The sequence below is a fragment of the Aethalodelphis obliquidens genome, unplaced genomic scaffold (genome assembly GCF_003676395.1).
Source record: "Aethalodelphis obliquidens isolate GAN/ISIS:26980383/991018 unplaced genomic scaffold, ASM367639v1 scaffold16, whole genome shotgun sequence".
NCBI lineage: Eukaryota > Metazoa > Chordata > Mammalia > Artiodactyla > Delphinidae > Aethalodelphis > Aethalodelphis obliquidens.
The window spans coordinates 22,334,835-22,351,918 of NW_020837960.1; the positions used below are offsets into that span (position 1 = coordinate 22,334,835).

The 17,084-nt window shown below is 35.2% G+C and overlaps 1 protein-coding gene across 10 annotated transcripts in view; it reads left to right on the forward strand.

The window, feature by feature from the left end:
* The window catches only part of SPART (spartin), a 270,881-nt gene that overhangs the window by 242,140 nt on the left and 11,657 nt on the right, over window positions 1–17,084 (forward strand). For 9 of the 10 annotated variants that reach the window (XM_027116507.1, XM_027116499.1, XM_027116506.1 and 6 more), the window contains 6 exons: window positions 2,426–2,623; window positions 4,848–5,003; window positions 7,682–7,805; window positions 12,204–12,398; window positions 13,430–13,588; window positions 13,666–13,756. In XM_027116507.1, the coding sequence (XP_026972308.1) occupies window positions 2,426–2,623; window positions 4,848–5,003; window positions 7,682–7,805; window positions 12,204–12,398; window positions 13,430–13,588; window positions 13,666–13,756 (923 nt within the window). The remainder of the gene's footprint in view (window positions 1–2,425; window positions 2,624–4,847; window positions 5,004–7,681; window positions 7,806–12,203; window positions 12,399–13,429; window positions 13,589–13,665; window positions 13,757–17,084) is intronic. The other variant, XM_027116508.1, reaches the window with a different exon arrangement.

The window sequence follows — 17,084 nt, forward strand, 5'->3', positions numbered from 1 at the left end:
GGGCTGATAAAAGATATAATACTTTCTGCTGATCTGGTAATAGAGTAAAAGTGGAATTTAAAAAACCTTTGGGGCCTGGGCTACTGGAGGTGCAGGGAATGAACATCAGAAACATTCTACTACATGTAGAATGAGCTCATGAGCTCAACCATTAAAATGACTTGTTCTCTAGTAAAAATTTATTCTTAGTTCTTTTAATTTTGTTTTTAACCTTTCCAACATCTCCTATTTTGAGTCCTAAATAAAACGTAAAATTGTACCCAAAGTTTGAGTCTTTTTAAGGGGCTCTCATTTACATGTATTCGGATATTTGTAGCAGTGTCCTTAAAGAGAGTAACCAGGTGTTTACTGAATTTTTTTGTTCTAAAAAACAAACATTGAAACAGCTAAGTATTAGAAGTTAGATGTAATTTTTTTGTTGTTGTTGTTTTTTGTTTTTGTTTTTGTTTGCGGTACGCGGACCTTTCACTGTTGTGGCATCCCCCGTTGCGGAGCACAGGCTCCGGATGGGCAGGCTCAGCGGCCATGGCTCACCGGCCCAGCCTCTCCGCGGCATATGGGATCTTCCCAGACCGGGGCACGAACCCGTGTGCCCTGCATCGGCAGGCGGACTCTCAACCACTGCGCTACCAGGGAAGCCCTAGATGTAATTTTTTATGCTGCAAAAAAATCACTATTGCTTTATTTAGGAAATTAGAAATTAATTTGGTTTTAAATAGGCAGACTAGAATTCTGTGGCTTCTAAAAACTATTTTTCTCTTGACTTTAGTTTTAATATACTTTTTAAACCTGTTAAATTTATAGTCAGTTCATAGGGAACTTGGACATGAGATTGCCCTCTGAAAGTGAAACTGGGAGAAGTCAGCCTATGGTGGATGAGCTCACCAATCTGTAATAATCTACCCTGAGAAAGGTCTATAAAGTTTTATTTGAGAAGATTAGAGGGTACTCCATTTCAGTCAAGGTGACCAGAATTGTAGTTAATCTTAGAGAAATCATGGCATAGTAAAAGAAACCTTTCCCAATCTTTAGTCATTTAAGTATAACCATTATGATTTTTTTTTGTTAAATCCAACACTTGTTATTCATATTTTTATTTAAATGTCTCATTTGTTAATTTTTTCCTAAACAATAACAGCTGTGAAATTGAGGGAAAGATACCGTATTTTTCCCTAATACATTTTAAAATATGTTGCTACTCAACTTTAGTTTGTACATTACTTGAAGTCATTTTGTATTCCACAAATGGTTATATATCATACTTTGGAAAATACAGTAATCAGTTTTATTGTAACTTGTCTGAAGTTTGACTTTTATAAAAGTTGTAGAGTGGCTTTTGAGATGACTAAAAAAAGAGAGAATCCATTAAAAAAAAAAAGAATTTTTCTAGGAAAGAGTCAGACTTGAGTGCTTGATCCCTGCACATTCGTATTCTGTTGGTCAGAGATGATGATAGTATACCAGGATTTTCCATCGTTTATATGAAATATTTAATCCCATTGACTCATGTTTATTGCACAGTATTTTGATAATCTATTGTTCTCCCAAGTTTCTTAATATTAGGAAGAGAGTGTCCTGGGTGAGGGGTGAAGTTAATATTCTGGTCACTCAAAGAATAATGGAAATGAATAATTTGGGTATTCTGATTTAAACTTAGTTTCTTCTGAATTTAGAACTCTAGGAGGTGAGCTTAATTAAGTCTTATTGTGATAATCTGACGTCGCCAGATGACGTTGCAGGGCAGCTTTGTGCCATTTTGATTTAACTTCACAATAGATAGTGAACCCATAAATGTAACTTAATCTTCTTGCTCTGTCAGATCAGGTTGGGTTTAGTTAAAAGAAAATTCAACATTTTGAATGCTGGGTTTCTAATTAAAATAATTGTTTAGTTTCTCCCATGGCAGATAGCATGTGCTTAAACCCTAGCCCCACTTTTTGGTTGTTGACTCTGAGCAACTTAACATCTCTGTGCCTCAGTTTTCTTGTAGTTAAAATGACAACACTAACCAAGATGATTAAATCAGTAAATACATTTGGAGTACTTGGAAACAGTTTGATTTTATTTTTTTCCACAAAGGGATGTCTAATTTGAATAATAAAGAAAATCTTAATTTACTTTGACCATTTATTTAAAGCTAGACTCATTATTGGTTAACAGTGGGCTGTTTAAGGGCACCAGTTTTAAGACTGTATAATTAGTGGAGCAATAACATTTTTAGCACAGTTCCTGTGAGTGTTTTGCAGGGAGATCAGACTAGCAAATGGCTGATTTTTATTGGGGGTTTGTCAATGCTAATGGTTCTAGAAAGCCTTGTAAAATGCATTTCAAACTTTAAAATGTGTGTTTGCTAGTATAACAATATTTAAAACCTCGGTGAAAACGTAGTTCTATTAATTGATTTGTTTTAAATTAACCTTTTCAGGTTTGTGACTGGTTGTATCCTCTAGTTCCTGATAGATCTCCAGTTCTTAAATGTACTATAGGAGCCTACATGTTTCCTGATACAATGTTACAAGCATCAGGATGCTTTGTGGGGGTCGTCTTGTCTTCTGAATTACCAGAAGATGATAGAGAACTCTTTGAGGATCTATTAAGACAAATGTCTGACCTTCGGCTCCAGGTAACTTGTGCGATCACCTTCAGGATGTAAACCTACTGTAACGTAAGCACTTCTGCTTTTAAAGAAACTGTAATAAGCTCTAATGTGATCAGAGTTAGGAAACTGAGAGTATATAATTTGCTTGCGTATTCACAAATACAAGTTGGGAATTGGCCGTAAATAGTGATTAAGATTGTGGTCTCTGGAGTCAGATTGCCTCTGTTTGAATTTGAACTCTTCTGCTTAATAGCTGTTTAACTCAAGCTGTTGATCTTCTCTATAGTTTAGTTTCTTTATCATAAAGTCAGGATAATGGTAACATCCACTTCATTGGGCTGTGATGAAGATTAAAAGTTAATACATTAAGGCACTTACATCAGTGCTAGCAAGTAGTAATGTTCTGTGAATATTTGCTTTTGTTATGAACACTGTCTTACTTCTCAGTTGGGAAAGTGGGCCAATGGGACTAAATGGTGAAGTGACGGTAATTTCAGCATTAGTATCTGGGTAATATTGGACATTTTAGGGGTATGACTTGAGGAACAGGTTTTGTTTGAGGGAATTGTCTTTGTTCTCATGATGAACGAAGGCAAAATAAAATGTGATTTAAAATACGGTTGGTCATCCTGTGAACTTGCCTTATTTAGCCCATTTCCTCTGCCCACATGCTGATCTGTTATAGGGAGTTGAAATAGAGTATAATGGAGATATTTTCTTTAAGTGTTCTTGCCCATCCTAATGTAGGACAAGAGGGGGAAAATATGTTTGATTGTGAATACTGACAGTTATCTGAGGTTGAAGGAGATTGACAGCATGGTAGTGTAATCTTTTATTTTCTCTTTCAGTCAGCAGATACTTAGAATTCATTATTTAACCTGGTTCTATGCTAAATGATGGGGTGGGAAGAAAGAACAGAGGAGGCTATAAAGATACATATATAACAGCTCTTATTCTTGAGCACCTTACAGTCTGTTGAATAACCACAGTACAGTATGAGAGGTGATGGAAATGAAAGTGAAAGGAGGTCTGGGAGGATTTCACAAAATAGTTTCCTTTGAGTTCAGTCATGAAAGATTGGTTCCTTTTTTCTGAGGAAATAGAATACACTTTTAATCCATACCTGTATTAAAAATTTAAGATCAGAGGTGGTGGGAGCAGATCACCAGCTAAGTGAAAGGTCGGAGAGTCATCTCAGCATTACGTTGTAAGAACTATATATGAGAATGACCTGGTGATCAACATGTTCTTAAATACTAGATATTTAAGCTGCGTTAACAAAACCCATGACCCCCATTCAGAAGTCTGTGTAGCCTCGATGTGCTTAGGAGAGGAGTTTACAAAAGCAGCAACATGGTCAAATGGATATGGATTTAAGTCTAATAAGCTTTGCTGTTTACTAGCTGAATGAAGTGACATTCCTTAAGTATTCCAGACCTTTTATGGAGCTGTTTCTCCCTTTACCCCTACATTCATTTGGCCTGTATTACTGGACTCTAGGAAAGAAATTAAACTGACCTTTAGGTTATATATTTACTTCCTCTGTTCAGTTTTATTTTTTTGGTTGAATGTTATTTTTAGTTTTCTGTATTGTCCTAGAACTCCAACAGTAAACAAAAGCTAGTTACTAGCTATACTTTTGATTTGCCTTTACTCTTAAGCATTCATTCAGCAAAGTGTACGCAAGCAGATTATCTTTAGTGTTGAGTGCAAAAATGGAAAAACAAAATCAGCCTTCCAACAATGCAGAGTAGTTAAACTGGACATGAGGTTTGTTAATTGCCTTTATTTATTTATTTTTGAAATTTTGAATTTAATTTATTTTTTTATACATTAGGTTCTTATTAGTTAGCCATTTTATACATATTAGTATATATATGTCAATCCCAATCTCCCTATTGTTAATTGCCTTTAAACTCATTTAGTCTTGTATGTGTTTTCTAAAACTTATAATTTATTGTTTAACTAAATTCAAATGTAGCTGCATCTGATTTAACGATCACTTGTACCAACTACTGCTATAAGTTTATCTCTTGTACTTTGTTTTTTTGAAATTTGCTTTAGGCCATATCCTGTGAGCCAAAGAACTCAAACGTTTGAGGTTTGGTGATGAGATAAAAGTATAGAGAAAAATTAGTAAAAGTAGTTGTAAAACACTGTCATTTGAATAGGTATATTATTGGAGCATGGTGTACTGTAGCTTAGAGGAAATTTGAATTTGAGCTAAGCTTAGGCCTTTACTCCCTAGGCCAACTGGGACCGGGCAGAAGGAGAAAATGAATTCCAAATCCCTGGAAGATCAAGATGCCCCTCTAACCAATTGAAGGAAGCCAGTGGCATTGAAGTGAGACAGTTGGACCCAGGCAGTAAGGATGTGCGTCATAAGGGAAAACGGGGGAAAAAGGTTAGTAGAGTAAGTGAAAGATCAACAAGGTATGAGTGTGTGTTCTATTCTAATGGTACCTTTCACCAGTTTAAATTATTTATAAGATCCCCATTTATTGGGCTTCCCTGGTGGCGCAGTGGTTGAGAGTCCGCCTGCCGATGCAGGGGACACGGGTTCGTGCCCCGGTCCGGGAAGATCCCACATGCCGCGGAGCAGCTGGGCCCGTGAGCCATGGCCGCTGAGCCTGCGCGTCCGGAGCCCGTGCTCCGCAACGGGAGAGGCCACAACAGTGAGAGGCCCGCGTACCGCAAAAAAAAAAAAAAAAAACCCATTTACTGAAGCAGAACAACTTGCAGATTCACAAAGTTATCACTGGTAAAATAATTATAATCAGCTTTAATATTTCCCTTTGTTATTTAAACTGTTTTAAAAGGTAATCTATGTTTGGGGGGATAGTTTTTTGCAACTATTTGAAAGATTTTTATAATTACGTTAATGATGTGTATGCTTTTTTGTTTTGTGTTATTCTCCACCTTCCTATATACACCAAGATCTTGGGGCTAGGTATGCTTTTCCTTACACTACCATTTGTATTCAGTTCCTTATTTCTTCATTAATAGTCAACAGAACAGAGAAAATGGGCTTTTAAAAAAATACACTTAGTAGTTTCTTCTTTCATTTCTTAGATTTTGTGATATGTTCCAAATGGTAAATTTGGATTAGAGTTTAGGAAATATTTATTGAGTGCTAGAAAGATGAGCATAGTGGGAAAAATTTTTAATTTCTTATCTCAAAATATTTCCCTTCTAGTGGGGAGTACAGATTAGCAAAGAGATAATTTCTACCCAATGTGATCATTAGATGAAAGTACATAAGTTGTCTAGAACGCTAGGTTATACCTTCCACGTAGATGAGTGGTGTGGGAAGCAGTTAAGGAGGCTCCTCCTGGAAGGCACTATGGCTAAGATGAGTCCCGAAGGTGAAATAAGCAAACCTATGGTGAAAGAAAGTAACGCTGTGTGAGTATTGAATTGTAAACAGTTTCGTACTGTTCTTTGTTGTATTCCATATTATAAGTGCTCAGTAATTGTCTTTGGAATTAATGAATATCACATGAATATTCTACTTTTACTTGCCAACCGTCACTGTGGGTTATGTTGAGCATCTTAGACCAGCTTTATGAGGACATTGGGAGTCCAAAATGGAAGTTAGAACTTCATTTTTAAAAATTTAATTCCTTGGTTTAAAAAAAATCCAATTATATTAAAATATATATATACTTTTGGAAACCTTTACTCCCACCTTTGTCCCTGTCTACACCATTCCTCCTGCCACTGTCGGTAATTACTTTTATTAGGATCTTGTGTTTCTTTCCTGGGTTTTTTGAGGCAAATAAAAGCAAACAAAATCTGTAATTATTTCTCTCCCTTTCTTATACATAAGGGAACATCATATAGAGTGTCCTATATATATATATTTTTGATAATAAAGTCTGGGGTAAATAGAGAACTTCCTCAGTCTTTTTTACCTTATATTTCATTGTATGAATATATCATAGTTTCTTTAATCAGTCTCTTATTGAGGGGTGTTTGGTGTGATTGTTTGGTATTACAAGCAGTGCTTCAATGAATGACTTTGTAGAGCCATTGATTCATACATCTGCAGGTAATTCATCAAATAAATTCTTAGAGATGGGGTTACTGTGTCAACAGGTAAATGCATTTGTAATTCTGATAGATTTTGCTACATTGCCCTCCCTAAGGAGTATACTATTCAGCACTGCACCAGTAGCTGTTGGAGCATACCTGTCTCCCCACAGCCTGCTCAACAGAGTGGGTGGTCTATTTTTTGGCAATCCGATGATGAGAGAAATATATTGGAATATATTAATTTGCATCGATTTTATTATGAGTGAGTTGAGCAAATGCATAAGGGTAACTTGAATTTTGTTTTCTGTGTGATGTCTAGTTATGTTCTTTGTCCATTTTTATTACTGGGTTGTTAGTCCTTTTCTTCACAATTTCTAGGAGCTCTTTATATATTAGGGACATTGGCACATTGTCAAAGATAGAAGTTGCAAATTATAATGAGGTCTGAGTTAGCCTACTCCTGAGTTTTTAGAATGAAAACAAATTTAGCTTTGAGATTTTGAATGTTGGCCCTAGCTGTTAAATTAGCAAAGTACAAGTATTTCTGTTTCCCATTTCCATTCAAATGGAATGGTAGATTCTGTGTTTATATACTTTTATTTACTTTTACTTGATTTCTGTCAAAACCAGTTTATTTGGATACATTCTTCCTTACTGACTGAGTCATTTAACAGAAATCTTTTAACCTTACTGAGTACTGTATGCATACATACCAATATCTAGGGGGTGATAGCTCTATGAAGGAACTCAGAGTGGTCAAAGAAAGAAAAAAATTAATCAATTTAAATATAATTTGATAAATGCTGTATTGGAGGTATGTTGGTATTTAAATCTTACCAATGGTACCTAACATAAGACCAGAACAGTTTTCACCTTCACGGTGGTTATGGTATTGCACTTTATGTAATAAAATGTACTTATAACTAGGTTGCCTGGAAATATTTTCATTAATTAGTATTTGTTGGCTTAATATTTTATTACAAAATGCTTATGATTTTTCCTCCTCGTAGTATTTATTTCACATTTTGAAATATTTTTACTGTTTAGACCAAAGGTACTTCAAGTGAAGAAGTTAATCTGAGTCACATTGTACCTTATGAGCCAGTTTCAGAAGAAAAAGCAAAGGAATTACCTGAATGGAGTGAGAAAGTGGCTCAAAACATTTTGTCAGGTATTATAGTAATGTTAACTTTTTTGCCTGCATAATGTGAAACCTTTGAATCCCATTAGAGAATACTTGGAAAGATACTATTTTATGTTTTGGTTTTAAATGATCAGTTTATAAATATTTAAAAATAGAAGGAACTAGTCTCTTTGAATGTCACATATTGTCATATTGGTGTAAGTTCTTCTTGATATATTATTCTCTGTTTTACTCTTGGGAAAGTTGGTAATGGAAAGCTTCAAGAATCTCCAAACTTTCAGAATAGCTCTGAACATAAAATTAGTTATTTTCTTTTCCCCTTTGAAATTCCCCCTTAATCTTTTTTTCTCCCCTCTCCTTCCTCCTTCTCCACCAAAAAAATGACATTCATCCGTCTTTGGAAGCAAAGTAGCACTCGCCTAACTTTATGGCAATACAGGCATGAGGAGACCTGAGAATTATAGCCAAGCTGTTTGGGAAGTAGACCCTACTGTTTAATTATGGATAGAAAGGGCTTCAGATCATTTATTTTAAAAACAAAATAATCATTACTGACACATGTGTTTATACTTTAATTGGTTAACAGTTTAACTGCAGTAGCTCTCAGATTGAGACCTTATATTTTGTTTTTTAAAAAACATTGCCAGTCATTATTATTCAGTAAGTCAAATTCATGACCCAGTAAGGGGATCTTGACTAGTTATTTAATAGACTATCAATATAGGTTTCCATCTCTGGTTTATAGGTTTAAACTCATTAAAATAATGGAGGTGTCTAAAGCAGAGGAAATCTTTAACATGAAAAACCAACAAACTAAAATAAGTGAAAAATGATTAAGTAGCTAGGAGCAAACAAAATATTTTGCCCAATGTCAAAGAGCTGCTTGAGACAAGTAGAAAAGATAAAGCCAAATTTTCAAATATATGTGTAACAGTTAAAATTTATCCTTGAAAGAGATTTTTAAAGAAGTTGTAAAGGGACTTCCCTGGTGGTCCAGTGGTTAAGACTTTGCCTTCCAATGCAGGGGGTGCAAGTTCAATCCCTGGCTGGAGAGCAAAGATCCCACATGGCTCCCGGCCAAAAAAATAAAAATGTAAAACAGAAGCAATATTGTAACAAATTCAATAAAGACTTTAAAAATAGTGCACATCAAAAAAACAAAAGTTGTAAAGAAAAACCTTCACTCTTACTACCTTGCACCCTAACTTTACAGGCTGCTAAGTTGTTAATTAGGTCAGTGTTCAGAAAATTAGCCCTTATCCACACATATGTAGATAACTAAATTCAAAGGTAATTAAGTTTTTGAGTTTATACTGCTATAAGACTGTATAGTATCCATGTGTAACAAACCATGCCAAACTTAATGATGTGAAACAACAATTTGTTTACACTTAGGAATTCTGTGGGCCAGGTATTCCAAAAGGTCATATCAGGGATGGCTTGTATCTGCTTCATAATGTCAGGGCCTCAACTAGGAAGACTCAAAGGCCGACTAGTGACTCAGTAGCTGGGGGCTGGAATCATTTGAAGGCTCCTTCAGTCACACTGAAGTTGGAATCTGGGTTAGGAGAGCTCAAGATCTAGGACTGCCTACACATGACCTCTCCATGCCTCTTGACTTCCTCACAGCAGGGTAGCCTTAAGCTCATCTGGCATCTGTGTAGTAGCTCAGGGTTCAAGTGTGAATGGTCCACCAAATAGGCAGAAGCTGCATTACCATTTCTGACATACTCTTGGAAATTTCCAGCATCATTAGTTATAAGCAAGTAACAAGCCTGCCCAGATTCAAGGGAATGTGACATAGACCCCACTTCTCAATGGGAAGAATGTCAAGGTCATGTTGAAAGAACATGTGGAACAGGAGATACTGTTTTTGACCATCTTTGGAAACTACCATGGGCCACAAAATCTTAGGACTCCTAGGTACCATACAGATTCCACACACTGGTTCTATTCGAAGGAGTAGATCATCCTGAGAGCCAGCTAATGCTGAGGAGAGATCTCTTCATAGATTTCAAAAGAACTGTTAGCAGTGCATCATTTGAAAATGAGCCAAAACTACCTTCTAGTAACACTTAGAGACCTTCTTTACTACTTGGGACTTTAGTCTTCAGGCTTGTAACTCTCTTCCTTTTCATCCTGTATCCTCAGGGCTAGAGTTTTAGCAATAGCCCTAATAATGACATTAAAACTATTTAACTGCCAATCAGAATACCTGTCTCCTTATATACTTTTTAATAGGTAACATGAAAAACAACTAGCTCACTGAATACTTAAGGTACGAGTTACAGAGAAAGTGTAAGAAATATCCAAAATTTACTCCAGAAAAAATTATCTGATCTGTCAAGAAACTATTTCTACCTGACTCATGTAGGTTCTGTACAAAGATGAGTAACCAGGGATCTAAACTGAGCTCATTCACCTTAGCCCAATGATGAGTAAAGATCAGTAAAAGCTATAGTCTTATACTTTATGAATGTAAGAGGTGAAAAAACAATGCTTAAAATTTACACATGTAGAAAATTGGTGTGAGAAGCTTAGACTTACATTACACTTTAAGAAGGCAGCTGCCAAACATTTTAGATGGAGTAGAGTCTAATAAGCTAATTTGGGAGGAGGTACAAGATTGGTGGCAGTAGACTGAATAGAGCCCCCATTGGGTTAGGTTTGAATTAGGTCATTTTATGTCATCTGCCAACCTCTCATTTATTCAACATTCATTCATTGCCTGCTATCTCTCAGCATTAACTGGGTGTGTAGGATGCAGACATGGATAGAATATATCTGGCATTACACATGCCATTTAAAAGATCTTAATAGCTACCAATGAAATACTGTATTTCCGTATCTTCTATTGCAGCCTCTACAGTTTTAATTATCTCTTCCATGGTGATATCTTGTTTATAATTAACATCTAGTTTTTCTCTTTATTAGTCCTGTGACTTTTCATTTATCTCACTTCCACTTATTTTTCTGAAAGTCATCGATGGACTCCATCCCCCTTGTTTGATATAGTTTCTTTGTAGGATTATAGTCTACTTGAGCTCTCCTTTGTTCATTGTCATTTTATGATTTATTAGTTTTCCTTAACTTCAAGTTCAGCTGTTTTTCACCTAATACTTTTCAATCTATCAGTTAACTCTAAAAACATATTTTTTTCTTGACTAGACATCTTCAGTCCCTTTATTGTTGTGTGAACTCCTGGCTGGAAGCTGTTTGCCTGGGTTTGAGCCCTGATCCTCCGCCAAGGGTAGGACAGTGGGGATAGGGTTGGAGCCGGAGGTGGACATGTTGTCTGAAACAGGAAGAGAAACACATCAATTTTTCCAGTCAGTTACTACTTGGTACTTTTCATTCACATTTTTAAATGGGTATGATTTTCACATCATTGGATGCCTGCTTACTAATGGGCTGAAGTAATTATGTAAAAACCATGGCACAGATCTTGGAAAACATACTTAAGTATTTTTAAAAGCTCATTGTTTCAGGGTATAGCCAAAAAGGAGATATTTAAAATTGTAACTCTCCCCAGGGGAGGGTAACACTTTCCTCCCCCCTCTTAGGGAGAACTGTTCCCCTTGTGTTTGTTTTCTTGGTTCTCCCATCTCCTTCCCACTTCTCCTCTTCCCACATGCTGTCTAGCTCAAGGCCTTTTCTTTTCACTAGAGAAGTCTCTGTCACCCTGCTTTCTCTCTGACAATCTCTGCTTCTTTCATTCTTACTGCAAGAAGCATGAGCAAAGCAAAAGGCTAGGGCCTAGTCTCATGAGAAATAGCTAGAAATAGCTCAATCTTCTTTTCTTTTAGAGTTTTTCTTCTCCTGAATTTTTTGGGAGTTCTCATGTCTTTGTCGTTCGGTTTAAAGTGCAAATTAAAAGGTGCTGAGATCAAGGGATTTGGGATTGAGGAAGGAGCAGAACCCCCTGCCTTATGTCTTTAGCCCAAAGCAAACAAGCAAAAGTTCTGCCTTGGTGTTTGAGATACAGGTTGTTGGTGTATCTGTCAGCTTCAAGGCTTTGTGGGGGAAAAGTGGTGCCTGGACTAAGGCAAAAAGAACAAGGGTACTGGGTCTTCTAGCCAAATACCATCGTAATGGCACCAAGACCCCAAATTAGTCCCTAACAGTAGTATACTGTGGTAAGTAATATATAGAGATGCCTACAAGTTGTAGTGACAGCATAGGGTAATACAGAACTGTTGTTGAGTGATACATGACCTATATTGAAAGACAAATTTACTTAGAAAAGGTATATATTACAGGCAGAACACTACAAGTACAAAGTTGGCTTGAAAATTTATGGCATGTTTGGGATTTGAATATTGAACTCCTTGTTTTTTTTTTTTCCTGTTGATCAGTTATTTGTTAAAGGGCTCAAAGGTATAATCAGTCCTAATTTTGTGCAATTCAAAAATTTCCTTTAAAAAGGTGCTTCCTGGGTGAGTTGGGGTTTGGTCAAAGGTGCTGAGTTTACTGGCAAAGCCATCCAGAAAGGCGCTTCTAAACTCCGAGAACGGATTCAACCAGAAGAAAAACCAGTGGAAGTTAGTCCAACTGTGACCAAGGGACTTTATATAGCAAAACAGGCTACCGGAGGAGCAGCGAAAGTCAGTCAGTTCCTGGGTAAAGTAACTTTAGATTCCTTTACTTTTTTTCAGTTAAATAAAAATAATCTCTTAGTCCAGGTTAATCTAAATCTCATTTAGATGTTTTAAATTTAAGAGTAAAGAATTAGGACAAAGCAGTTTTGCCTTTCTACTCAGGGTAGAATCAGTAATCCAGCAACATCAACCTGAAAGCCTTAGAAATATTTCAGGCACTTGACACACCTACTGATTCAATATCTCCATTTTTATAAGATCTCTAGGTGATTCTTATTTGCATATTAAAGTCTGAGAAACACTGGTTAGGGGTGGTTTTGTTGTGTTGGAGAGGGGAGTGTGTGTGCATTTGAAAAGGAATGTATTTGCTATCCTTGAATATGACACATTCTTTTAAGGACAACTCACTGCATAAGCAGTTGAGAGTCAAGAGTGAGGGATGTACTGTCTTGAATAAAGCTGACTTAGTGATTCTGGTGTCAGCCTTCCCTAGTAATATGCCTCTAAACCCCTCTCCTTTGAGGATCACAGCTCTAAAGTTTGGTATTTTAAGATGGTCAGATAGCTCCTTAGAGGATTGTCATAAAATTTAGTAAGATTATCTTTTTGGTATTTGGTATTCTTTGGAGTCAGATTTTTGGTTTGTTTACTTTTACATAGACTTAAATACTTTATTACTATTTCAGTGAGTATTTGCTGATAGGGAGAAAAAGTATGAATACGCTTAGCTGGAAAACATGAAAGTTGGACCTACCAGTCTTGCATTGCAGATAGAAAAGGTGGATGGTTCTCTTCTAAGCAAATTGCCAAAAAGAACATTATATTTAAGAGTCAATAATCTCTGCAAACACATCCTTAAAGTAAGCAATAGCCTTTGTTTAAAAAGTAACCAGCCCTGTTTTCATTCTTTTTTAAATAGGAATGGTAACATTATACAGTAAAACAACTTTAGATGCTCATGGAAGACTTTTGCTAAGTGAGAGTGGTAAAATCAAGGGAAGAATACATTTTTTGCTAAGTTTTTTTGTTTTTGTTTTTTTATGGTTATATTAGTTGACGGAGTTTGTACTGTAGCAAATTGTGTTGGAAAGGAATTAGCTCCACATGTCAAGAAGCATGGAAGCAAACTTGTTCCAGAATCTCTTAAAAAAGACAAAAATGGGAAGTCTACCCTGGATGGTGCTATGGTTGTAGCAGCAAGCAGTGTTCAAGGTAACATAAAGGTCTAAAACTTTAGGAAGATCTTTTTGCTGAGGGCTGGTTTTACTTACTTTTAAATGTATTTGCAGGATTTTCAACTGTCTGGCAAGGATTGGAATGTGCAGCTAAATGCATTGTTAATAACGTTTCAGTAGAAACTGTACAAACTGTCAGATACAAGTAAGTTGAATTTTATCATTTTAATGATGAAATCTCTTTTAGCATTTGTAAAACCCTAGGACAGTTAAAATGATTGTGTAGTTATTTTTATTAAATATCTGATAAAACAGTTTTTTTCACTTGCTATTTTTAAGTAGGGAGAAAAATAAAGTTTTAGCAAATTAATAGTATTACTGTGACTTTGCCTTTATATTACTATTATAAATACTTGTTCATCATTAATGGAAAGAATAGGTTTAAGTTTTTTTTTTAATGCCTGGAATTTCTGTATGCCTTATTAACTGCATGTTCTTGATGGGTGATGTTTGCCTATAGTTTTGACGGGGAAAACTTGAATTATAATTAAACTGTTATCCTTTGTTAATACTAGGCCCTTCTATATACAAAGAATGTTAAATTTTCACACCTTATGAATCTACCACTGTGCATCTGTATTGGAATAGACAGATGGTATGAGAAGACCTACCATTAAGAAATAGACAAACATAGAAATGAATGATTTATTCAAGCTTATCTGATAAGTGGTATTAAAGATAAGACTTAAGAACAGGATTTTCTGATTTTAGCTCTTTATTCTGTCTTTATAAGTACTAGAGGGCTAAACTTAAATTTAGTATGAAGGACCTGAGTTGCTTTCTTAGTTTTGAATTAGTTTAGATCTTAATATTTAATTTTATTTCGAAGAAAAAAAATAATGGTGTTCTCAACTCTTGGTTATTTGTGTTAATTATTTACTCACTGACAGCATTTGAGTTAATACTTATATATCAGACATTGTGTTCAGTGCTTTCCATGTGTATTATTTAATCTTTAACACTATTATCTCCATTTTACAGATGAAGAAACCAAATGCTTTTGAGCCTTAAATACTTGTTAAGGATTGTACCCCCCTAGTAAGTGGTAGAGCTGGGATGTAAGCCAGGTCCCCCTGTCATGCAGTATCAGAGAACAGTGCTGGGCCAACACTGCCCTTAATGGGATATCTCTGCGAGTTTAGTATCTAGAGTTATTTTCTAACACTACCTAGCATGTGTTTAGACTCCCTCCCACCACAATAAATTACCTTTGGTTTAGGAAATACTAACTTAATTTCCAGCCTGAGTTGATTTTATCTGCTCAGTCTGGGGCATGCATACCTTAGAATCAAAGCAACACAGCCATATCATCTTGGAGTGCCGATTTTACCAAAGGATTTGGAAAAGAAAATGCAGAGTAGATCTGAAATTTTGGTGGAGATGTAAAACTCAAGTCTCCCAGCTCACTTCCTGCTACTTGTGGCATTGACCTCTAACACTCTTTTTTGTTATGCCTTTCAGGTTACTTTGATGGATGAGTCATAATTAGGAAAATGGTTTCTTCTTTTGTTGCAAGAGTAGGAGAAAGTCAGAGTGTCTTTTAGACCAAAAGTGGGTTATTTTCAGATTATCATATGTTAGCACAGATAAATAGGCAATCATATGATTAAGTAGGAAGTGCTTTATTGGGTTTGCCCATTTCCTACTTTAATGAAAAAAAAAATGCTTACCTAAGTACAGTTAAGTGGAGCCCTGTTAAAAGGTTTGAGATTCACATAATGAGGAAGTACAGGTTTTGGTGTAGATTTTGTATTTCTTGTCCTTAGTGAGGAGAACTTAATATGATAAATAGGGTATTTTAACAGTGGTTCTGAGCTAATTTATTTCTGTTATGGTGTACATTGCTAGTTTTATCCTTTCCTCCAAAGATTCATGGAGTGAAAAAAAGTAGGTGAGAATTTAGTTAAGTAGGTTTGTATTTCCAGTTATAAGGGTACTTTAGTCTTAGCAGTAACTTAATTAGAAAACTTGGAAAGATGGGAGGGACAGTGGGGAATAACAGGTTTTATCCAAGTAATACTGTTTTCTCACTTATGAATAATCTAGTTTAGAAGTAGAAATTGCTTTTTAGGGGAAGAAACTGCAAGTATTAAACCAGTAATAACTCAGTGATATTTATCACTCAAGAATTGGAAAAGCTAGTTGTTCTTTCATTTAATTTAGTTCTCGATAATTTACATAAATTTACATTTATTTACATTTATGAGTTTACATTTATTTACACTGTGAAAATTATCTGATAGAGTGAGCATTTGTGTTTTTCTGCTCTCATCCAACTGATGGTTGCATAGTAAAGAAAACTTATTATTTTTGGAAAATGTGTATTCTTATTGTCTGTGAGAAATTATTTCCCCAAGTAGTCATGTAACATTTTATGGAAAAACTCAAACGAACTTTTTGGCCAACCCAGTATTATATAAACTTCTTTATCTGATTTCTGGTAGTATAAGCCAATGCAGAGGATTATTTTTTTAATCTAGGCTATTTAAAGGCAGTTTGTATTAGAGAAGTATATTCTCTATGCCTTTTATGGTTTTGATTATGATTCAGGACTGTGTTCATTGATTATGAATGATTTACCTAAAGATCTATATAATTAATTACTCTCCTAAATTTTTAAGGTAAGTGTATAAGAAATATTTATTAAGACTTTATTTTTTTGGTTACATTAATACTTTTGTCCTATTTTAGATTTAGGAACATGAAGACCTACAGGAACAATGAAAAGCAATTAAGTAACTTTAAACCTGCTATATTTAATTGCAGTATAGTATCTATTAAATAATTCATCACTCTTCTACATAGCTTCTAAAGTTCACCTTTAAGCTCCTTTTTTTCCACTTTAAATTGTTTAGAGGAAAATAATATAACTTCAGTAAGTTAGGTGCATTTTTCGTTTCCCCTCAGTAATATTTTATCTTAGAACACATTTGTGAAGAATAAGCTTAGTAAAAATATTTTCCTGTAAGAATTTACTCTTATAAGGTATAGTATTTTATTGGTTTATTTAATGAATTTTAATTAAAATTCCCCTTAAATTTGCACTGGGTGAAGGGGCAAATTCAAATCCATTTGAGGGTATCTCCTTTGGCAGATGTCATGTTACCCAAAATGAATTCTATATAACATCTACTCAGGAGTTATATAGGATCAGTCTTCTCTTTTCAATATGGTAACTATACAAATATTTAAACACAATCATTATATCTTAACTTATTTTTTCTTTACTAAATACTCCCAGTTTAACAATTCCATATATAGTTTGAATTCCAGATCCTTCCTTCATCAGTGTTGTTCTCAAAATATGGAACCCAGAATTGAATCTAATGTTCCAAAGGTCTTGTGACCAGATTAAATACAGTAGGGTTGCCTCTCTTGTTTTGGTCATATTTAGCATGTGATAAACGTGGCACAGAAAACAAAGAGTATATCTTTATAGTAGCTGTTACTTTATTGGCCCATATCAAACATGG